We start from the raw sequence: 24745 nt of genomic DNA on the forward strand, positions 1-24745 counted from the left end.
AGCTGTACGCCGGCATTGAATCAGTCTGCGTCGCCATGCGTTGGAGCAAGGTGAGACTTTATACTAGGCTCAGCCAACCCATTAATACAGTGAGTCAATATAAACATGAAAATACAAACTCAAATGTCAATTCAGCTTTCACTAAGGGGCAAACAAATGATCCCTTTTTTTGATAAAAATGCGCAAAACCATCTTGCACCGCGTTCCAAAGTTTTCTTTAATAGAACTTTTTTAATTGAGTTTTTTTCATAATTTTCGAACTTATTCCGATGTTGTTTATTTTTGTTGAGCAATGCACTAGGTGTAAGCTAAAAAATCGTAAAAATAAATTAACATAAGTATAACAATATCCGTCTGGAATAAAAGTCTGAATTTAAAGCGTTGAACTTAACAAAAGTTCCCTTAAAGATATAACAAATTGTGTGCAAAAAACTGGGTTTTGAATTAAATATAAAAATCTCCATATCAATCCCTCCTCTCTAATGAATGATCTACTTTATTTATATAGAATAACCAATATTTCAAATTATGGGCCAGCTGTCTCTGAAGCGGATTGGATCGTAATTTCACGTAATTAATGTAATTTCACGTAATCAATGTAATTTCACGTAATTAATGTAATTTCATGTAATTAATGAAAGTCTTGGTTTTCTTGCAAACTTTCCAAAACGAATGGGAGAAAGAACATAAATACATATATTGAGATACTATTTAAAAAAATCCACTTAAACTCAAACTATGATTTTCTAATCCTTATATCTGAAAACCTAAATGGTGAGACACGTTTAATGTTTCAAGCTTTGACTATATCTAATCAAGGGATATTCATAATTTTATAAATCAAAGGTCGTCAACATCAGGTTGTAAAGATGATCTAAAGAATTTAAAATTTCTAGACATTTTCAGTAGTTTTAGTCGACATGTTTAGTCGACATGTTTAGTCGACATGTTTTCCGGTTTTCCTAGGTTATATCTATATGACTTCTTATTTGAAAATTTTCATGAGTGGAATTCTAGGCATAATTACTCTTCTAATCATAGAAAATTGCGAAAGGAAGCATCCATTGGAAATAAAATTATTAAAGTTTTTTGTGTTCAGGTTCTGATCCTTTGCAGTGTAACTGTATTCCTCGGAGCTTCAGGGAAAAATTTACAATTTTAAATCAATAAAAAAAACATTTAAAACTACTATATTTTTTATGAACATATATTTACAAAACTATTAAAACCTCAAAATTGTTGAAATAGCTTTAGAGGCAGAAAATGATTCCTCTTCCTTCAGGTATCAGCACTCTTACTCTTTAGATTTGAATTAAACTCTTTTTTCTATCCCACCTCTTGTATTTTTAAACTCTAATTCATTTTCCGTACAGCCATTAAACCGCGACTAGATTAACCCAACTCTAGATCCTCAAGAAGAGAATTAATTTTAATCTGCATTTTCCAATCCATTATCTAGAAATAGATTCAATGAAAAGTAAGAGGTAGTTGAACCACGTCCCGCCGGTTGAACCAGTTGTTGTGCCGGGCCAAGCTAAAGAGAAGAGTTTCAATTCTACGCATGGTTCAACTACTTAACTTCTATTTATTAAGCCTGTTTCCTGATTTTCCCATTTTGATCCTGTATTCCAAAAGTTTAAGATACGTTTGAACATTGAGATCACATTCGACTTCTATTTAGATCACGATCGCAATTCCGACGACGACTAGGACGACTTGGGTCTGAGGTCGAGGATGAGTCCCAGCTGACTGACGAACCTTCAGAAGCAGACAATTTGTCAACTGGAGCTGATTTATTACTCCAATCTGAACCTGAAGTAGTCAAGGTAGATTTTAGTTTTAAAAAATTTAAACCAGTTATACATTAATCCTGAACGGACTGCAGACGTAATTTCAAGTTACCCTTCATTTTTAAAGTGAAATATTTGATTCCCAACAAGACCATTTAAACCTTTGCTATAGCAAAACTTAGTAATTCTTCTTTTAATATTTGAAAACTTATCAATTTCAATCGAATCCAACAGATGGCTAGGCATACCGTGAGCATTGGGCATGTCATGCTTTAATTGGAGTTCACTTAAAATTAGGTGTACAATCCGTACAGACTCTGTTGTTTATTGTGTAACCACTGAAAAGGTTTCCTGCGATCTGAATCAAGGGATAGAAAGTGGTTGTACTAGGTACGGATAGATACTGCTCTAGTGCGACTGAAAGTATACCAGAAAAATACTATCTATGACTATACGTAGATCAACTGTTTCTGACTATTCATTAAATCCGACCTACACATCGTACTGAATATATGTCAATTGCACATTTTATAACGAGATGATAATTATCTATTTTTATTTTTTTAGAAACCATTTGTGCCCCGCAGAACCAGTATCAGAGTTAGAGAAGGGTCACAAAGTACACAAAGTACAGATTCTGAAATATCTAACGTTGCGGAGGCAGAAGTAGACTTTACTGAGCAGGAAGCAACGGTAGGTCTTATTGAAGTTATATAAATAAATTATTCAGAGTTTTATTGAACTTTATCTTAAATTTCGTTAAACTACAGATCAACAAGGAACATGCAGAATTGTTCTCGTGTAAACGTCAAAATTAATTGTAAAATATACAAGTGTTAATAATCTGAAAATATGCCCAGAGAGATTGGAACTTTTGTGTGGATATTGTTAATCTTAAGCGTTTGATCTCGATATTCAATGTGGACACTTTGAAAAAATCTAAATGTTTCAAGTAGTTAAATTAGAATTTTGGAAGTTGATTTAAAATTTAATCTTTTTACGGATATTTGAGGGGGGGGGGATCTTTTCCAAATTAGTATAATCCTTTTCATATATTCTGCAGAGATCTAAAGCGGATACAAAGTTTGGAGTGACCCTGGAGGATAAAAGATTAAGAACAAGAATAAGAACAAGGTAAGGCATATTCTAATGGATTGGTTTTATATCAATTCATAGTGCGCTGTACATTTTCATTTGCAACATTTGCAAATTACAATAATCCATGGATACGTTTCATGAAGTGACAGCTAAAAGAATAAAAAGATGACATTCATCCCACAAAGATCAAGGGTACCGTTGTACCGTTGTACCGTTGTACTGTTGTATGGATCATACATGAAAATTTTTAACTTATTAGTAACTTAAAATAGTGTCTCCACTCTCCACTCTCCAGTCTCCAGTCTCCAGTCTCCACTCTCCAGTCTCCAGTCTCCACTCTCCACTCTCCAGTCTCCACTCTCCACTCTCCACTCTCCAGTCTCCACTCTCCAGTCTCCACTCTCCACTCTCCACTCTCCACTCTCTTCGATACAGTCTCCACTCTCCACTCTCCACTCTCCACTCTCCACTCTAAAAATATTGTTTATTCAGTGTTCCTACAAATGAAGTGATTCGGTCCTCTGTTCCTGGAGCTAAAGATGCCGGTCAAACTCCTCAGCATTCAAGGAACAGAATCAGGTACTAGATCAGGAACAGAATCAGGTACTAGATCAGGAACAGAATCAGGTACTAGATCAGGAACAGAATCAGGTACTAAATGAGGAACAGGATCAGGTACTAGATCAGGAAAAGGATCAGGATTAGGATCAAGATCAGGTTCAGAATCAGAATCAGAATCAGAATCAGAATCAGGATCAGGATCAGGATCAGGATCAGGATCAGGATCAGGATCAGGAACAGGAACAGGATCAGGTACTAGATCAGGAAAAGGATCAGGTACTAAATCAGGAACAGGATCAGGATCAGAATCAGGATCAGAATCAGGATCAGAATCATGATCAGATGCTACATCAGGATCAGGATCAGGATAGGATCAGGATCAGGACCGGGGTGAGGATATGGACCAAGATCAAGATCAGGATCAGGATCAGGTGCTAGATTAGGATCAGGATCAGGATCAGGTGCTAGATTAGGATCAGGATCAGGATCAAAAACAGGATCAGGACCAGGATCTGGATCAAGACCAAGACCATGAGCAAGATCAGGATCAGGATCAGGATCAGAATCAGGATCAGGATCAGGATCAGGATCAGGATCAGGACCAGGATCAGGAACAGGATCAGAATCAGAATCAGAATCAGGATTAGGATCAGGATCAGAATCAGAATCAGAATCAGAATCAGACTCAGGATCAGGATCAGGATCAGAGTCACGATCAGGATCAGAGTCACGATCAGGATCAGGATCAGGATCAGGATCAGGATCAGGATCAGGATTAGGATCAGGATCAGGGTCACGATCAAGATTAGGATCAGGATCAGGTTCAGGATCAGAATTAAGATCAGGATCAGGATCAGGATCAGGATCAGGATCAAGATCAGGATCAGGATCAGGATCAGGATCGGGATCAGGATCAAGAATAAGATTAAGAAATTGGAAGGATTTATAAAATAATGAGAATTATTTTGAAAACGTTTATTGGAGAAATAATATAAAGAAATTTTGTTATAGGGAAAACGAGTAATATAATAAAGTTGAAATCTATTATTTCCAAGTTTTAAAAATATAAAAATATTGCAGGCGTCCTGATAGTGCTCAGTTTGTTCATAGGTTCAACACAGCTGGAACTAAACCTCCAGCGAGAGCCCCGATCAACAGACAAAGGTACAAAAAATGCTGAACAGTTTTTTGAATACCAAGCAAATGTATGTAAATTCACATAGCAATGGAATTTTAAAAAATTAAGCATACTTAATTTTAGGATAAAATTGAGTATGGTTGACAGTGCTAGGAAAAGAGCCCAACTGAAGGTAGACAAAAAAAAATAAAACTAAACTTATAAATTTCTGGCTAAAAAAAACATTCAAATGATTAAGTCCTCACAATCCTATTTCACTCAGAATCTAAATCTGTAAAAATACAAAATATTTTTAAGGTCGAAGGATCAGAACTTGATAATTCGGAAGATGCAGAAACACACGACGCACAGACTTCAAGGGAAATGATAAAATTTAATTATATCAGGAAAATGTGAAATTAGATTTTAAATTGAACTAATTTCTTTTTTATTTTAAATGTAATCAAACATTTTATCTATTTCAGTGATGCCTGGGCCGCGCAGGGATATTTAGAGAAAAAAAAAATTCTTACATTTTTTTTATTAATTTGACTTTTACAATAATCTATTTTAAGTAAATCCTTTAAATCTCTACATTAATTGTTTGCTATGCAGATTTTAAAAATTAATTATTTAAACTCTGGATATCCAGGGTTCCCAGCATGAAGCTGTATCCAGGAATAGGGTTCAACATGTTAACGAGGATATATCCAGGTATCAAGGTTCAGGGTCTAACCTAGAGTAGGGTCAAGAGACCAGAGGGTTCAAGGTAGATATTTATACAACAATGAGCCAAACAATAACAAGATGATATGGGAAAACTAAGGTTTAAGACTGGGCTTTTAGCCCTAGACATCAACATTTTAAACTATAAACTTATATTTAGCTCTTGCATTTATCAACCTTATCAGAGCTTCTTCTCTCTTAACTCTTAAATTGTATTTTAGAACACGTCACAGATTAACCCAGAATTTGGAAACAGAACGTACAGCTGATAGACTGGCCGGAGAAACTGTCATTGAGTCAGCTGGCAATCAAGTCGGTCAGTCAGACCTGGATTCAGCAGATGCAGGAAACAATGAAGCTCGGGAAACACAAGGTTTACTACGTCCTGGTTTCCAACCCAACAGGAAACCAGGATTCAACTCAAGGATTAGACCTCACGCAAGGATTCCTTCGGAGACCCCGGAGATTAATCCTGCTCTTGTAGAGGCTGATGTTCCTGTTCTCCCTGTAGCCTCTATCCCTGCTTCGTCCTCTTTAGAAGAAACTTCAACAGTTGATCTTGATGATCCTACCCCCGAGGAATCTGTCAATGCATCATTAATTGAGTCGGAGAAAGTAGATGAACCTGAAACTGTTGATCAATCAATCATTCAAAGTGATCTGGAGCCAATCATCAATCAATCAAGTCTACCTGCCCAACCACCAGTTTTTATACCGGTTGATGTTGCAGTTGAAACCAATCAACAAGTTGAAAGTCAACCACCTTTGTTAGAGGAAACAGATCAACCATCTCTTTTACAGGAAACAAATCAACCTAATCCCACACAGGAATTAAATCAACTTTTCTTACCGCAAGCGGTAGATAAACCAAACCTATTAGAAGCGGTAAATGACCCTATTTTACCGCAAGAACTTGATGAACAAGCTGTAGAGCTATCAACTAATGAGGGAGAGGAAGAAGTATACTATTATTATTACTACGATGGTAAACATTCTTTTCAAATTTTATATTAATAATAATAATGTAATTTTGTCTCTACTGTTCATGAAATATTAATACTGCGTAGGTTTTTAGGATAACCAATATTTCAAATTATGGACCATCTGTTTTTATAATTTTTTTATAATTTTTTATAATTTTTTTTATAATTTTTTGGTCCATATTCTAACTTTATTAAACCGTTTATTAAGTGAGATATTATGATAAAGAGTAAAAGTAAACCATAAGTTGAGATCAGATTATTGTCTAGTTTACCAGATGGTTGGATGCAAGTCCTTTCATGCACAATATAATTGATCTGTTTTTAAGTGCCTGTTTATCTTGAGAATGGTCTTCTAAAAATATTTAATATTACCACGATAATCTTTAAAATGAAATTTAAATATTGATAATTTTTTGTTTCATTTTTATATTCATTGAAAAATTTACAATTTGAGTATAGGCTTATTTATAAAATCATCCAAAACGATTAATATTCAAAATTGTCTATGAACAATACTCTGAAGAAAAACCTGGTTGTCCATCCTCAGGAAGAACAATTAGCATTATGTCCATTAACTCCGAGGACAACAGGGGTAAACTATGAAGGGCTTGGTGGTGACGTTGAAAATCCTTATTCAATACATCTGGATGAGACGCCTCCTCAAAGCTTTGTAAGGTCCACCAGGGGGGGGGGGTTCGAACCAGGTAGAGCGGCAATACAGTTTGTAATATTTGTCCTGGAAAAGGTGATTTTTTTGTCCTCGAACTGAGCCTCAGATTGTAAGAACCAAACTGAAGGAGAATCGGTCCAGGTCCAGAATATTGGAAGTTTCATTGACACTGTTGTTAAAGGGCCGAAACTTCATCAGTTGATCAGTTGACATCTCGTTGATCGCTTCCAACGCTGAAAAAAGAAAAATTCTTGAAATCACCGGAAACCCTACTATGGCGTTGGGCGTGGAAAACACAAGGACCCGGTTGAAACCATTTCCAGGCACGTCAGCGAGAGAAAAAGAAAACTTTTTTAGAGAAAAAGTAATCACGTCGGGGTCACCAAAATGTAGCGACACAAAATGACGAGAACAAAACGTACTAAAGATAAATTTATTTCTAAAATACAACATGGTAATTTGGTAAAAGTGAATGACAAAATATATATTTGGTTTGGCTTTTGCACCGGAAACAGAAGACGACAATCTACGGTCCTTCATAATACCTCTATTTTCATTTGATTTTCAAGAAAGAATTATATATTTTAATGGAACCATGATATTCCGTACTTTAAGTCAAAAAAATAATTAAAACGTTTTGGAAACTTACAATTCCACTTTTATATCCTCTATGGTCGGAAACCAGCAACGATAACTAAGTTCAAGCAATTATACCTCAAATTCAAATTGGCACAGTGGATAGCAAGCATTGTTGACTATCGTTATCTCACACAAAAGTTTTGACAAAATAAACATATAATATTCGAAAAACATAGCATTTCCTCCAAGAAAATTCTTATATAAGCCTAATTCAATTTTTGAAAATATTTATTTTTCTTAAATTTTCTAATTAGTCCCAGAAATTGTAATTTAGACCCATTGACTATCTAATACGGAGTGGGACACCCTGTAGGTTTATAAACACAAAGGAAAAGGACAATTAACTACATAAACGGGTACAGAAACTTCTATATCTTTGAAATCTGGTTTCATAGACCTTTCAAGCTATGAGATCTCATAGTCTTAGTGTGAACTATCAAAGTTTTGCATCATCTGGTTTGCAAGATTAGGGATAAAAAAGTTAGAGTTCAGAGCAAGCAATTAGTTTCTTTGTTTAGTTTTAAACGTTTTAAAACATGTAGGGTGAATTTAAATATTAGAAAAAGAGCAGACTAAAAAACAATGTCATCAATGTTATAAGCTATCATTGACCTCTAAAGGAAATGTTAAAACGCCATTTAAAGCTATCAATGACTTCTAAAGTACAATAGCAGCAAAATAAAAATAAAGCTATCATTGACCTCTATAGGACAGTGTGCGATGATTTGACGGTTCAGCATATGACACGAATGATTAATTCTGATAAATTAGTAGATTAAACTCCAACTGAGTTCTGTCAGAAAACTAGATTGGTCATTGTATTTATTATTTTATAAATGTTATCAAGGTCCTGGTCACAAGATAGAGAAACAAATATATAGACAGTCAGACAGATAGACACATATATATACAGTCAGATAAACAGATAGAGAAACAAGTAGATAGACAGATATATAGACGGATAGATAGATCGATAGTTAGACAGATAGACGGATAAAATATATCGAGCTGTACAAATAAAATACAGTCAAATAGACAGATGAAAGATAGCCAGAAAGATAAACAAATAGATCGACATATAGATAGATAGAAAAATAGAAAGATAGATAGATTGTTAAACAGATAAATAGACTGATAACAGACAAATAGAAAGACAGTCAGACTGATAGGAAAACAGATGAAAAAATAGATAGAAAGAAAGATAGATCGACATATAGATAGATAGACAGATAAACAGACAGATAAACAGACATATAGACAGATGGACAGTTAGACTAAAAACAGGTAGATAGACAGATAGACAAAAAGATAACTAGAGAGATAACAAATTAGATATAAAGATAGGTAGATAGACTTAACTTACTTAAAAATTGATGAATAAAATTCTTTTTGACAAAGAAAGACGTTTCAATACAAAAATATTTAAATTGTCAATAAATATTTGTTTCTTGTTTCCTTGTTCCTTATTTCAGTTTAGAATTATGATCAATTATGATCAAATTTATCAAAATCTAAATTTTATAATTCAAAACCCTTCACACACCTGCCAAAATATACGTCTACTGTTTCTACAAAAACATGTTGTTTTCACTATTTCATGATTTCAATATACTGTTCATTAAATATTTATACTGCGTAGGTTTTTAGAATAACAAATATTTCAAATTATGGACCATCTGTCTTTTAAACTAATTGGATCCTAATTTCACGTAATTAATGTAATTTTGTCTCTACTGTTCAAATAATAATAATATATTATGTGCATTCAGATGAGGTTGCGCAACCAGATGTTCAACTTGAAGATACTTTTAGAAACAGTCAGGCTAGTCTCTTCTAAAATCTTTTTATTTCTTTTTTCGTCCTTAAGTTTATTTATCTATCTTACTCAGCGAATTGTTTAAAGATATTAAACTAAAAATTGTATTTAATGAATAGAGTATGTATGCTGATTAGTACTTTACTCAGTTTTTTTAATACCATACGGGTTACTTCTGGTATTAATTTTGGAAGCATTTATGCAGCAGTTTATTTTTTCCGTTTTTTTACACTTTGAGCCATAGTGGGAGGCCATTTTTAGCTAAACTAAAAGCCAAAAAACTCTCAACTTTAAGTGCCAGAAATGCCAACAATCTGACAACAATCTTGAGAACTCATTTTTTCTTACAAATAGCGGATTTGAAATAAAGCAGACGACATACTGTACTTTTGTTTCAAAGAAAACCTTATTCATTGCAGAAACAATAGATGCAATTTAGTTTAAACCGCTCGATATAAAATTCAATTCTAATCTAACCATACCTCCTTTTTTTAGCTTAAAATACCTGAAACATGCAATGGTACCCATTAAACTGTGGAATTAAAAGACGACAGTAAAAAGTTGTATGTGACTTTCATGATGTTTAAAAGAAAATAGTATTTTCAGTATAGTTTGAAAATAAACTTGTTAAGTGAAATGGATCTGTGTACACTGCACAATTGTTTGGACAATTTCACATCATAACTTGAGTCCAAAAGTTGTCTTGCTATCACACAGTTGTCACATTGCTATCACCCCCGATATAAGATAGAAAGAGATTGTCCAAGACCAGAATCAAAACTCAGCATGATCCGCCAAAATTCAAGGTTAATTTTTCATCAAAGGAATTGAGTCTTTGTTACAAACTCTGATTTTCGAATACCAATATCCTTGCAACCCAATGTCGGAGACCTTAGATATTTCTCTCTGAATTATGTTAGATCAAATAATCCTTGTTTGAAATATAAAAGGTTTACGCCTTTAAGTTGCCTAGATAAGTAGATTAGAAAATTTTAATTTGTGGCAAAGAGTCAATTTCTTTCTTATTTTTTTTATTCAATCTATAATTTTTCATCAAACATTTTTCAGTTGAAGCCTTTTCCTCTTCCGCAGGGGGTATTTACGCAGACAAATAGAATAGTTTTATTACAACAGAGACACTGAATCTATCTCAACGAGATTTCAGGGGGTGAAAAAGATGAAAAATTGAATTTCATCTTCCTCTGAATGTTCATGTTTATTCAGAACCTTTATACTAGCTAACAGTTAAATATTTTTACCGTTTGTTTTGTTTTAATTATATATTTCATTGTTAACACTTAGAAACTTAAATTGTGATAATCATCTTTTCATAGATAAACATTCATCTCATTATTACAAATATTACAATTCATTATTATACATGCTTTTAAATATCTTTCAATAAAAATTAATTGTTGTTTTAATTAATTTCGTATCTGTTAAAACACTGTAAGTATTAAGTGTCGCGCTCTTGATATTTTCAAAATGAACCCGTCAAATCAAACTTATCCTTTATTATTTATACACTTATTAAAATGTATAATTTTGACAGAGACCTATGGCTAAATCGGAATTGATGCTGAATTTTTTTTGATATTCATCGTTAAATGCCGATTGAGAAAACAATTGCGACTATTTTTTTCGCCAAATGGAGAAGAGAAAATGGGTTTTCCGTTTATCATAATAAATCATTATGTGTTCTTTTCGGTGATCAATTCCTCTCTTACACTGTTTAGATAAGTTGTTAAGACAAAATACAAAATACAAAATAAAAATACAATTTAATATTTTTTAATATTTATTATTTCATAACTAAATAATTAACATACTGTAGAGTGTAGGTATTATATACAAATGTTGAATCTATTTACAATTTAGTTTAGTAAGTAACGCACAGCCATTTATAGAAAGAAAATTTAACATTAGGATTTCTACCAGGCCTTGGTTGGGAGATGCATAGCTTCGTTTTTATATAGGATGATTAAATAGGGAACCTTTTTGTTGATTACACGAAAATAACTTTTTTGGACGCTTATACTTGCAGAATTATAGCTTTGGCCTGGGTTGATATACAGATTTAACTTTTCTAGCTGGGATGCAACTTTGACTAATGGATAAACTTGGTTAGCTTTGGCTAGCTGGGATACAAATATGCTGGTTTAGGAAACTTCTACACTAGCTAGGGTACAAATATGCTAGTCAGGATACTGCTACACTAGCTGGGGTACAAATATGCTGGTTTAGGAAACTTCTACACTAGCTGGGATACAAATATGCTAGTTTAGGAAACTTCTATACTAGCTAGGGTACAAATATGCTAGTCAGGATACTTCTATACTAGCTAGGGTACAAATATGCTAGTCAGGATACTTCTACACTAGCTAGGGTACAAATATGCTAGTCAGGATACTTCTATACTAGCTAGGGTACAAATATGCTAGTCAGGATACTTCTACACTAGCTAGGGTACAAATATGCTAGTCAGGATACTGCTACACTAGCTGGGATACAAATATAATGGTTTAGGAAACTTCTACACTAGCTGGGATACAAATATCCTAGTCAGGATACTTCTACACTAGCTGGGATACAAATATGCTAGTCGGGATACTTCTACACTAGCTGGGATCAAATATGCTAGTCAGGATACTTCCACACTAGCTGGGATACAAATATGCTGGTTTAGGAAACTTCTATACTAGCTAGGATACAAATATGCTAGTCAGGATACTGCTACAGTAGCTGGGATACAAATATGCTGGTTTAGGATGTTGCTACACTAGCTAGGATACAAATATGCTAGTCAGGATACTGCTACACTAGCTGGGATAAAAATATGCTGGTTTAGGATACTGCTACACTAGCTGGGATACAAATATGCTAGTCAGGATACTGCTACACTAGCTGGGATACAAGGAACTGCACAGTATCCCCTGACCTCTGGATACAATCTAGAACCTCCTTGTATCCTAATCCTTCTATCCCTGTTCCATCAACTTCTAGAATCTTATCTCCTGGCTTGAGTTGTCCCTGGGGGATTGAAGATACGCCGCTATCAGTGTCTGACTGCTCTCTAACCTCTACCACTGTCATCTGTCCTGGTTCTATACTCTCGACATATATACCGCCCGGAGTCTGCGTGATTCGAACTCCTAACCTTCCTGTCATCTTATTCCTCCTAAAGTAAAATAATTAAAAGAATTATTTCAGTTTGGTCGATTTTCATCAATAATCACAGACAATGACGACCTTTATACGCTATAAATTATAAGTTGTGAAATTTTTAAACTAAATAAACTTTGCATTATTACATTTTCAAGAATCTAAATAATTCCTGGTAGTTTTGCACAGCGAAGGAATATTGCGATTTAAAACCAAGTAAAATTGCTTTTTTTTGTCCTAAAACCCTTGAATTATTTTACCCATATTGAAATACTCTTCTTAATTGAATATTGAATTAAAGTTATTTACAAAAAAAGCATCAAAAATATAAAAAATGACACAAATTAGAAATACCTGAGAACAAGTCTTGTCAGTGTTCTTGTCGGTTCCCATTCTGCAGTATCCATATTCTCAAACCTCTCTATATACAATTTAATTTTAAATTTTTAAATAAAAGACTTATTTACAATTTTTATGACAAGGTTTTATAATAAATAATAATAATGATAATTAATATATTAATAAAAAATTATTTTTAATGAAATTAGAACTTTTTTCATATTCGAGACAAGTTATACAGTGATAACCATAAAAGTCTGGAATAGGAAGACGACTTAAATCTGAAGCTATGACTTAAGTGATTAGATAAGTTACTGGCCAAACTTTTTGCATTGTAACACCATGAAATGCACTTTATTTTTGCTGGAATGTCGTCTTCCTATTAAACAGTTTCCTGGTTCTCACTGTATGTATTCCGGCCTTTAAAAGTATAGTTTGTATAAGAATAAGATAATTACCTAACAATGAGACTGAAAGACTTGAATCCAGAGTTTCTCCTAAAAGAAAATATAAAATAATTAAATGCTAAACGGGTAAACTTGAAGTTATTAATTCCTGAGTGAACAGTTTATAAAGGAAGTCATCGGAAATATTTGTTCTATCTTGTATAAAACGGAAATTGAAGTAGGATTTCTAATAATAATTTCAAGCTCAAAACAAACAAAAACTTCCCACCGCTTCTTTTTTTCAAGGTGAGGAGGAACCCCTCTATTTTCTAACCCCCTCTCTTTCATAGGTAAGGAGCTTTATCCCGCTTTTAGCTGCCTTTACGATTTTACCTAGTATTTGTATATTACTGAGAGAGTGTTCTGAAACCGTCTTCGAGGCTGATTTTGTATCCAACAACGAACCGGAAGCTCCTTTCACGAGACCGGAAGTCTCCTTCGCAAGACCGGAAGCTGACCTCCTGGTTATAAGTTTAGTGCCCGGAAAGGGTTTAAGATCATGGATGAAGGATTCCGTAATGTTCTCGCATGAATGGAATAGTTTGGATGAGAATGGATTAAACTGGATGAAACTAGATTTAGTTTTCTCTATTCTCTCAGATCCTTGGCGTAGAAGGTTCTCCATACTAGATCCTAAACAATACATAAATACCAGAATATCAAACGTCAAATAATCAAGTCATAAAATTTTAAAAAAAAAGTTTATATATAGGCAACTATTTACTTTTTTTAAAACTATAACTAATTTTTGCCAAATTTACTTCTTTTTGCCGTTTTACAAATTTAGTTTACCAATTTGTTGGTTGAATTAGAAATGGTTTTATCATATCTTTTATTTTAAATCACAAAACATCTGTATTTATAAAAAATTATTTCCACATCATACACTATAGAAAAATGAAAATTCATAAAAAAAAACTTATAAACTCTTTTTTACCTTTCAAAGCTCTGGTTCCCATTCTAACAGTGTGGGATCGTTTTCTCTCCTGAATTTACTTTATTTAGAAAAAATCGAATTTTCAAAAATCTTCATCAATTTCATCAATGAGGATCACTTCCAAACTTACTTTAGAAAGCTTTAAAAACTGTCTCAAAAGTTTTAGTTAAAGTCAAAACTTTATCTTTAAATCAATTCTATTTCTGAATAAAGCAATTTCCTTGGGTTTAATCTGGTCTTCAGATTTTTGTTTCAGGTTTTGTTTTACTCCGTTTTTTGGAAAAGGATTTTCAGAGTTTAACTTTGTATTGCCAAACGTAATAGATCCTTTCCGAGATACAGGTAGAGGTTTGCCAGGTTGTCCTTGTCCCAGTTCAGGTTCGTCAAGGTGGAAGAGTCTCGAGTTCTCCAAGGTTAAATTCTTGAGAACGGTGGAGTTCTCCAGGCTTGAGTTCTTGAGCACTTTGGAGTGCTCCAGGCTTGAGTTCTTGAGAACCCTGGAGTTCTCCATACTAGAGTCATTATCCTCATAATCATCATTCTCCAGGTATACTCTATACCTAAACACAAATTTGTTTGTGAATACAATAAAGATTAAAACTATGAAGATAGGGCTAGGTGTGTATACAGCTCAAGAAATATTTATAAAAACACCAAGATTGTAAACAAGACAAGATTGTTGTTCTATAAACTAATTTTTTTTTACAATAATTAAACCCAATCTTTATATTTATACCTCCTTGATAAGATATGAAAACTTACATCAAAACCTAACTTTGCAACGGAACGTTGTGGACCATCGATATTTCAAACTATTAATTCTGCTAGATCTAGTAGTCAAATTGTGAAATATAAAAAGTTTAAACCATCAGGTTGAAAAGATATAAGGAGAGGAAATTGTGAGTTTGCAACATATTTATGAACTGAAAAAGAAATAGAAATTCTTTAAATCTAAATATTTACCTGTATCCCTTTTCTGGGACTTTTCCATTATGTCCGACAGGCTTTTTAGTTTCGGGATTGCACATTCTAACCTCGTCAAGTTTCAGCTTTTTCTGATCAGCACCGTCCTCCGAGGACGGAAGGGAAGAATTAGAGGACCTAGAGGACTGGGTTTTGTAGCCTGGTAGGTTCTCAGTAGAATGATTCCCGAGACCAAGAATGTCACTAGACTGATTCCCGGGACCAAGAAGGTCACTAGACTGATTCCCGAGACCAAGAAGGTCACTAGACGGATTTCCGTGACCAAGAAGGTCATTAGACTGATTCCCAGGATCCGTGATTAATTTAGAATTAGACTGGTTTCCCACTAGTAAATTGTTAGCCATGGATCCATAGTGTTTTAATCTTCGTATGGAACATCTAGAAGTACACAAATAGAAATACACAAGAAGATGTTTCATTACAATATAAAATTAATTAAAATAACTGAATACTAATTATATTTAATAATTACCTGGTTTTTGCTTCCAGATAACCATGTTTTAATTCACCAACTGAAATTACAAAGAAACTGAGTTTTTGCCACAAACTCTGATTTTCAAATCCCCATATCTTTGCAACCTATGTCATGGGGTGTAAACCTTATGCAAATTCTGCTATGTCTACTAGTCAAAGTATAAAATACCAAAGGTTTACACCATCATCATGTTGAAAACATAAACATATTAATAGAAAATTCGAGTTTGAGCAATGGAAAAAACTCAATTCTTTTAAAAATAATTATTATATAGATAAATATTTTATTCTATTAGATACAAATCCTTTATAAAAGTAAAAGTATTTCCAAAATTAATGTAGTATTGTTAATATATCTTTAAATCTATGAAATGCTTGGGTTATAACATCAATTTGGTTCCCATAGATCTGTTTTCCATTGGACAAATTCCCTGAATATTTCTGATTTTTCAAAACTTTTAAATTTTCTTTGTGAAAACCCTTTTTATTAAAGTTAATATTAATGCCTGAACTAAATGAGGGAAGAGATCGTCTTTTTTTCCTATCTGATGAGCTTGCCCTCCCTCCTCCTCCTCCTCCCCGTCCTCCTCCACCGAGTGCAGGTTCAACCACATGGTTTCGAAGCTTCTGGTACAACTCTCTAAATCGTCTTCCACGATCTATATATATTTATAAATATCAGATGTATTTATAGATAAGTTTTAGTTATAAAATCAGCTAAATTTGAATTGTAACTTTAAGATATATATTTAAAGATTTTTAATTAATATATGCATTTAAAAATTTCGTTGTTTTTTGATAAAAAAGACCAATACTTTAATTTTACAAAATTGTTATCAATTATTTTAGAAGAAAGAGAAATGAGAGAGACAAACTGTGCATTAACATCGTGAAAATAACTGGTTAGAAGGTCGAAATTTTTATTTATAAAAGCGCTAATCTAAAAAGCTTTCGTTTAATATTCACAGTGGAAACTTTTAATCTGATGCGATTAAGTGCTTGATCCGTTAAGAACAGTCTCATATTTTGCATCCCGTCATTGACCTTCTAAAATATTCAGAAAGAAACAAATTATCCCCTTGAACCAAAAAATATCTTAATTAGATAAAAGGGATTAACAACCCAAACTAACAAAGCTCTTAACCTGGTTTATTGATTAGTATACCTGGTATATCGGAAGACAATGAGTGTAGTTTACTCCATCTTTCTAGTAACCCTGCTATTGACCTTGACCTTGATCCAAACCCTAGTTTGACCTTGGTTTCTGACCCTGCATCGTAGAACTGAATATTTTCTCCTGTACATCTGACCTCTCGGAGCTGGACCCAGCTGACCAGCTTGAGCAGCTGACTTCCACAGAACAAGTCCTAGATACAGACAAACCTTGAAGAAACTGTCGTTGTAAATTCAAGTCAACCTCCATTCACAGAAGGGTTTACCGATACACAGAGACCACTCTTAAAACTTTATTTTATCAAAAATGTAAAAGATATCTTCACTTTGCATAGAGAAACATGGATAGCTCATTCTATCTTAAACAGACAAAACTTTTAAGGATACCGTTCTTAATCGGACATTTCACTCTATATATTGAGGGAAAATTTACAGTCCCTTTAAGTTATAAAAGGGGCAACGTTTGAATTATTCACCAAAATTAAACACTCAAGAGGATTAAGAAAAACTTTTTTTTGCAGTTCTTGCTTTAAGTGTTAGTAACCCCCCCCCCCCCTCCCCCCTCTAAATCCCATGATTGATGTCAAAATATGACAAATGATACATCATTGGAAAGCTCTTATGCTCTACTTTTAGAATCTGCAAAAAATTGCAAATTTGCAACCAAAAAAAAAAAAAAATTTTGTTGCAAAATCCAGTTATTTATTAAAAATGTTTGCAAAAGAAATGTCCAAAAAATGTTAATATACATTCTTAAAAAGCCCTTGACAATGCCATTTCAAATATGCAAATTTTTTTGCAAAACTTAAAATAATTTAGAAAAACTAAACTAAAAACTAAAAAGAATTTTTTTTTACAACCCCCCCCCCCCCCCACTCCAGTTACATAAAATCCTGAAACCGTCTTTTGAGTTATGTAAAAAAAACTACAGAGGGGGGTAAAATTGACAACCCAGCAGGAATAGGGTTAATACAAACCTTAGGTTTTTCAATCAGTGATATTCCTTCATTCCCTATTCTTGCTTCAATAGTCTATAATTAAACCAAACCATTCAGGATAAATAAAAGAAAAGAAATGGAGACGAACTTCTTCATAAAAAATACATAAAATATAACTTTTATCAAGTTTAAGTTAAAAGTTAAGTTTTAGGAAGTAAATTAATTTATCAAAGTTATAAGGAAAACTTAAGATTCTCTGAATTTTAAATTATTAATGTTTATGTTTTTCCTCTCAACTAAATTCCTTGATTAAATCTTTATTATATTCCTCATAAGATATTTTTTTTTGGCGGGGGGGGGGGGCAGAAAAAAAGAAATTGGCTTGTTTGAAGTTTTTTCCTCTTCTCGATACAGATAAAACGAATAATATTTTTGTACATCAATTCAAAATGAGTTGATGTAATTTGAATTAATGTAAAAGTGAATGAAATCTTCGCTTTGAATGTCGTCCTAATTTTTAAAAAGTAAAACTATTTTACATATTCAGAAATTTTGTAAAAAAGGTTCCCAAGGGAACGTCCTTTTATTAACGTACAAAGCAAAAAAAGCGGAGTTATCTTTAGTGTAAAGTAATGTCAATTCAGAAAAAAAATAAAAATTATTAAAATAAATTTTAACTTGCGAATTTTCAATTAAGTTGCAAACATTGATCAGGATAATATGTTTATTTTTAAATTAATGATGTTTAATTACTAAAGTATGGGAATTTGTCACTTTTAATGGTGGGAAATTAACATGGGAATTTACGCAGGGGCGAACTTAGATGAAATATATATCTAATAAAATAATCTAAATGGTTTAATTTCCTGGTTTGCTTCAAGATACGAGAAAGACGCAAGTCCACAGTCTCTACTGAGGGCGTTAATAAGTTTATTAAGTACGGCCAGGTCGTCTTTACCGGAATCGGTATTTCGCGCCATTTTTAAAATTTTGTCTTTTGCGCGTTTTTCTCCGGTATATTTAATCACTGGAACCGGAAGATAATCTACGAGAAGGAATCTGTCGGTGTTCTCGACGCTAGTTCGAGATCCTTTAGAACAAAACCCTAGACTTGAATCTGTTGTTGCAAATCTAAGATCTGCTTTCAGAGCACTGGCTCCAATAGAAAAATATTCATCAAGGCTCATCCTACATTATAAATTTTATAGATCTGCATTTTTTTAAAAATTTTAATATAATTAATTTTTACCTGTACAAGCCTGCTAAAAAGTCATTTCTAAGCTGCAAATAGAAAATATGTCGAATAGAATATGGAACAAAATCCAAATTGTGCGGAAACTCCACAAATCTTAGATAAAAAGTCCGGCCATCCCGCCAGCTGCCCGCCAAACTGCTTCGCCGTCGACTTTTTGATTTTCGCGGATTTTCATTTTCTCCATTTTCATCTTCTGTTTTAACTAGTTTCGTGGTCGGAGGAATATAAAAATATTCGTTATTTCTCAAGAAACAAATACAAAACAATCTTTCATTGGTCGAGGCCAGACCTAAATAAAATATTACATATTCATTAATATTCAGTGAAAAATTAAATAAACATGAATAAAAAAACGTTTCTTGATTTTACCTAGAGTTTTACAAGACAAAGATAAAACTTCCTCACATCTTGTATTCTCGTCTATTTTAATCTTCAGCTTTGCACCTGTAAAACAATCATGTATTATAATATTAAATTTGTCAAATGAACTCTTTTCTATATATCATTTGATCTAACAGAAATCACACTTTGAAATATCTAAGGTCTACGGCTTTGGCTTGCAAAGAGATATGGCCAAAGCCTCAATTACTGCAAGTGTCTGTGTAAGTATGTTATTTCTGTTTTTAGTAAACGACGCAAATTTTTGAATAAAATAAAATTTATCGAAAAATTTCAAACTACCTGTGATAAGTTTAACATGAGCAGTTAACAAGTTTGTTTCATGTTTTCCTAAAACAGATTCAATCGCTGGCTGCGACGATTTTGTTACAAACTCCGGCTCAATCTTAACTCTTGAGTTCTTGAGCATTGGTTTAGAAAACTCTGCATTCTCTTGATCAATGGCGGATGTTGAATAGCTCTTGTTTGGATCAAGATCTCCAAATTTACGACGTGGTTTCTCAGTTTGAGGATGAGGACGGAATTCTAGAAGAGTAATTTCATGAAATTAATCATTTTTATTATCCATTTCTTAGACTATTTACCTAATCTACGACCGTATCTTTTCTGTCTATCTGTTTCAAACTCTTCCATCTAATTTATTGAAATATTAACTTGAAAATGAATGCAACTAATATATATATATGAACTGAACAGTATTTTAGAAAACATTATTTTTATACACGCTTAATTTTTTAAGCTAATAATATAAAAACTTGTTGAATATCTTCCCTTTTGCAAAATTAGTTATATGGTATTTTAATTCAGAAGATTCAATTGAAAACAAACGTGAAAATCATTATAAAAAGTTTTTCCTAACCATTAAAGCATCCGTAGTCCATGCAAATCGTTAAAAGTAAGTTTTATATATGAAAATTGGTTCTAAGTTAATATTTGTATTTTCCTTGTATACTGTTGATGACTTCATGGCAACTGTATCCAGTTCTGAATCCCCTGTTCGACTGACCAGCCTGTGGTTGCCTGGTTGACCAACCTGGGCTGGTTTACTAGGCTGATTGACTAGGTATGGTTTGGTAAAAGTTGAGCAGGTGGACTGCCGGTACTGTACTGGCCGGGTTGGTATTGGCCGGGTTGGTACTTGACCGTTTTCGCGGATTTCCAGCAAAATATTTCCGTTTTGTTTGGAATCATGCAATGGCCTAATAGAATAACTATTCAAATTTTTTTTTCTTCAAAAAATATGTTTGATTATGTAATTTAAAAATGTATTTAAAGAAAAATTTCATAAAAAATGAATAGAATATCTTCCTGGGCACACAGAACGTGTTAAGTGTAGTTCGGTAAATCTTAGAGACAACTTGGGAAACAGATATACCACTGTTTCTTATGTACATCTAATAATGATAATAATGATAATCTAATCATATAATGATGTAACCTCCAATAGCGCTCAACTTTTTGAAGAACTTGTATAAGATCTGTTGTACCACCAGACATCATATTTAGAACAGTTCTAAAACAATAAAAATGAGTTAATAAAGTGTACAATTTGAGAGTGTAATAAACATCTCCTAGCATACCAAATTGATCAAATTTTCTTCTGACTAAGGATAACGGGGATATCTTCGTTTTTATATCTAACATGTATCACATCTCAGCTATTTTCCCACCTTGATTGTATATAGAACAAATCTGCGAGTAGCTTTCTATGGAAAATCTGCAGATCGAAATGATGACAATACAAAAACAAAGATCGATCAATAATATATGAAGAGGTACAGTTGTAAATCGTTACTCCTTGAATGAAGAATTAATTAAAAATGTGTCCACAAGATTTAAAAAAAACCTGTCTACCTAAGCTCTGTAGAGATATCTAAGCTGCAGCAGTGTAACAATGTTTCACCTAAATTAAGCAAGTATTTGTTAGTGATATATATAGTTTAATATATTAGCTCAATTGATTAATAATTAAATAACATGGCCACGTTCCGGATTTGTTATATTATAAACAAATTGTTTGAGGAAAACTAAGATAAAATCTAATTCAAATTTCCAGAAAAGTGCATTGAGACCAATGAATCTATGGAACAGGAAGACGACTGTTATGTAGTAAATTCCCTACTCCAATAAATACTTTTTGATCAGTATACCACTCCAGGTACAACTCAATCTCGAACTCCAGGTTCTTCTATAACACCTTGGTCAATATCAATCCGGATACGACTCTATCTGTATTCTTACGCATCTGTCTTACAAGATACAACTTGATCTAGAGCTCAAGGATCCTCAGTAATACCATAGTAAATATCAATCCGGATACGACTCAGTCTGTATTCTTAAGTATCTGTCCTACAAGATACAACTCGATCTAGAACTCAAGGTTCATCAGTAATACCATAGTCAATATCAATCGGCATACGACTAAGTCTGTATTATCAGGTATCAGTCTTTCAAGATACAACTCGATCTAGAACTCAAAGGTACTTAGCAATACCATAGTCAATATCAATCCGGATACGACTCAGTCTGTATTATCAGGCATCTGTCTTACAAGATACAACTCAATCTAGAACTCAAGGTTCATCACAAATATCATAGTCAATACCAATCCAGATATGACTCAGTCTGTATTTTCAGGTATCTGTCTTATAAGATACAACTCAATGTAATGCCCAATCTATATCTATCTTTCAAGAAAGTGATTCAAGACGCTTCTTGTTCGCTAACCAAGAAACAATTACACTCACACATAGATAAAGATAGATTGCGCATAAGATGACATTTTTCATCTTGAAAGATATAAATGTACAGAGATGTTTTAAAGATATTCCTATTATAAAGATTAACTAGGTCGGTTGTGAACATTGGCTGTTCTTATGTCATCGAGTACTTGTGGTGAACATGAGTTCTGTAGAGAAATTTAAGTTAGTTCAGTCCTTCTCATGTCCTTCTTCAGTTCTCGTCAATATGATATATTGCTGAGTGAAATATTGTTGTTCAAATAGTTCCATTCCCGGAGTTATTTTACACTCTATTATGAAATCCATTAAAACACCAAACCACCCCGCTTATCATTGAAGTACAACTTTGACCCCTAGAAGTATGAGTTCGCGGACTGTACAATTCTTGGTGATTTTGCGTACATAAGCTATCTATGTTTATTTATTTATCTATGCTCTCACATTGTAATCAAAGCAGAGTTTTATTCCAACTAACGTTTGTTTTTAATTCTATGATATAGGTTAAGCAAATGAACTTAACTACAAGTTTTAATTAGTTATTTAAAAATATAATCAAGCTAAATGGTGGTATCAACGTAGTTCAGGTTTACAGATATAGGGTTACACGATATTCATTACAGTTAGACTTAAGTTGTGGTTTTAAAGAGTCCATTGATTGATGAATGTAAAACAGAGCAAATTTGCAATGTAAACAGAACCATTTCACTTAAAAAGTTGACATTTGATTGCAACTGGTAAAAATATTTGACTTAAAACAACAAATTACTTAATTGTCGTCTTCTTGCTCCACAGTTCTATGGGTCTTACTGTTGTTGTGCAAAATCTCATTGGTATGATAAAATGAAATTTCCAAGACAGTTAAAAACAGCAAAAAACTAAAAATAGTTTATTAGGGGGCCGTGAGACATCTATCTAGTTCTTTTCGTTGTCAAACTTAATCTTAGAGCTTTCTTGAATAATTTGAGCAATGAGCATTAGTAATATTTGTTGTAAGAAGTTTTTTTGGACGCATACAATACGTTTAATTATTCAATATTTAATAAACCCTTAAAATTACGGTAAGACAAAAAGAACTGTTGAAGGGCAGATGTTTATTGATTGATGTGTGTGAAACTTGAGTGTGAAGGATGGATGAGAATGAAGGATGAATGAATGAATAAATGTATGAATATTCTGTTGTTGTATACCTATTGAAACTACTCCTCGTCTCTCAGTCTCCTTTTTGTTTTCATAACTCTGCGTATGTCGACGCGAATGTGACGCATTAGTCTCATATTTGCCTAAATATGACGCATTTGCTTGAGATTTGCCTGTATATCCTGGATAATTTGTATATCCATTATATGGTTGTAGGAAGGTAATAGATCCTGTTGGATGGATTAGAACACTGTCTGCTCTCATACTCAGTTCATCTTCAACTATTCAAACATTTTTTTGTTGTTTTAGAAATATCATTTAAAATAGACTTTGTTTCAAAAACTTAATGAATAACTCGTAATAAATAATAATTACACACGATTTTGCTATTTTGTGCCGTTCTGTTGATAGAAAATCATAGTATATGCATAATGTTATATATATGCTAATCAAAAGTTTTTTCTACCTTGAATAGTAGAAAGGAATTGAGTTTTCCAATCCCTGTATCCTTTCAACCTATAGTGTAACCCTATTATTTGATATTACACAATTCATAGTTTGAAATATCTAAGGTCTACGACAATGGGTTAAAAGGGGGATAGGAAAATCAGAATTTGTGACAAAGACTTAGTTCAGGCTGAGTTCCAGTGTGAAACCCTGTCCCTGCTGCATAAATGCGAATGGATATATATATCTTTTATTTTTGCTTCTGCTAGGTTTACAGGGTACTTCGTGTAAGCTAATGTAAATAATGCAACTCTATAATCGGAAGGACATGTCAAATTACGTCGAAAGTCCCTTTAAGGCTCGGTCACCGGGATAACCCATGGTTAATTCTTTTAGCAATTATAGTTTTTAAAGATGATATTTAATGCAACCTTCAGTTAGATCTTAGATCAGGGACGGATACAGGATTTACGTGTGGAGGTGCTAGATTTATTTCGGAACATAAAATCCAGAATATGGAACAAAAAGGCTTTGACTGAAAAGACTCACAAGAGTAAAAATTAATGACTAAAGACTAAAAACTTTGTTTTTAACTTATCACACATTATATTATTTATTAAGATAAATATTTTTCCTGTTTTGCACTAGTTTTTCTTTCCCTTAAGTACTGTTGAGAAGCTTTACTGAAAATCTCAGTGGGATGCGAAGGTCCTACCTCCCCCCCCCCTTGTATCCGCTCATGTCTCAGATTTCAATTTCATAAAATTGTAATTGATTATATATATATATATATATATATACTTCTAAAAGAAGGAGGTAGACGTAGGAAGAAAAGGTTAGGATATAGTAGGGTTAATATAAGACAGCGGATTAGTAAACGATAGCGGAGAAGGATGGGGGGGGGGGTACTGTT

General features: G+C 33.1%; 2 protein-coding genes across 4 annotated transcripts in view; one reads left to right on the top strand and one right to left on the bottom strand.

Moving 5' to 3' along the window:
- Positions 1-10825, top strand: LOC111711575 (RNA polymerase II degradation factor 1). Of its 3 annotated transcripts, none has more exons than XM_023485960.1 (16): positions 1-50; positions 1100-1142; positions 1249-1282; positions 1682-1826; positions 2358-2483; positions 2854-2924; positions 3381-3467; positions 4530-4613; positions 4711-4759; positions 4885-4946; positions 5052-5070; positions 5219-5280; positions 5514-6277; positions 9354-9406; positions 10168-10206; positions 10469-10825. In XM_023485960.1, exons 1-16 carry the CDS (start codon positions 36-38, stop codon positions 10541-10543), a joined length of 1728 nt encoding a protein of 575 aa, XP_023341728.1. In that variant the 5' UTR covers positions 1-35; the 3' UTR covers positions 10544-10825. The 3 variants fall into 3 exon arrangements, with proteins under 3 accessions (XP_023341728.1, XP_023341729.1, XP_023341730.1); XM_023485961.1 differs by having other exon boundaries at positions 10152-10206; positions 10469-10560; XM_023485962.1 differs by having other exon boundaries at positions 10173-10206; positions 10469-10560.
- Positions 10826-11185: 360 nt separating this feature from the next.
- LOC111711576 (uncharacterized) overlaps positions 11186-24745 on the bottom strand; it is a 15989-nt gene continuing 2429 nt past the window's right edge. The window contains exons 3-23 of the mRNA XM_023485963.1: positions 23436-23666; positions 21362-21410; positions 20946-21020; positions 20816-20893; positions 20451-20706; positions 20092-20140; positions 19790-20032; positions 19478-19552; positions 19103-19397; positions 18720-19041; positions 17893-17946; positions 16908-17109; positions 16249-16401; positions 15741-15780; positions 15248-15646; positions 14505-14844; positions 14285-14333; positions 13681-13980; positions 13360-13398; positions 12917-12983; positions 11186-12578 (exon numbers count right to left, since the gene is read on the bottom strand). Of these exons, the coding sequence (XP_023341731.1) occupies positions 12296-12578; positions 12917-12983; positions 13360-13398; positions 13681-13980; positions 14285-14333; positions 14505-14844; positions 15248-15646; positions 15741-15780; positions 16249-16401; positions 16908-17109; positions 17893-17946; positions 18720-19041; positions 19103-19397; positions 19478-19552; positions 19790-20032; positions 20092-20140; positions 20451-20706; positions 20816-20893; positions 20946-21020; positions 21362-21410; positions 23436-23666 (3599 nt within the window). The 3' untranslated portion in view covers positions 11186-12295. The remainder of the gene's footprint in view (positions 12579-12916; positions 12984-13359; positions 13399-13680; positions 13981-14284; positions 14334-14504; positions 14845-15247; positions 15647-15740; positions 15781-16248; positions 16402-16907; positions 17110-17892; positions 17947-18719; positions 19042-19102; positions 19398-19477; positions 19553-19789; positions 20033-20091; positions 20141-20450; positions 20707-20815; positions 20894-20945; positions 21021-21361; positions 21411-23435; positions 23667-24745) is intronic.

The sequence above is a fragment of the Eurytemora carolleeae genome, unplaced genomic scaffold, assembly GCF_000591075.1.
Source record: "Eurytemora carolleeae unplaced genomic scaffold, Eaff_2.0 scaffold1144, whole genome shotgun sequence".
Taxonomy (NCBI): domain Eukaryota; kingdom Metazoa; phylum Arthropoda; class Copepoda; order Calanoida; family Temoridae; genus Eurytemora; species Eurytemora carolleeae.

Excerpts from the sequence above, each read along its gene's own strand:
- LOC111711575 (XM_023485960.1), top strand. Across the intron at positions 2,484-2,853 it reads TTACTGAGCAGGAAGCAACG|AGATCTAAAGCGGATACAAA; the intron begins GTAGGTCTTATT and ends TATATTCTGCAG. Across the intron at positions 6,278-9,353 it reads CTATTATTATTACTACGATG|ATGAGGTTGCGCAACCAGAT; the intron begins GTAAACATTCTT and ends ATGTGCATTCAG.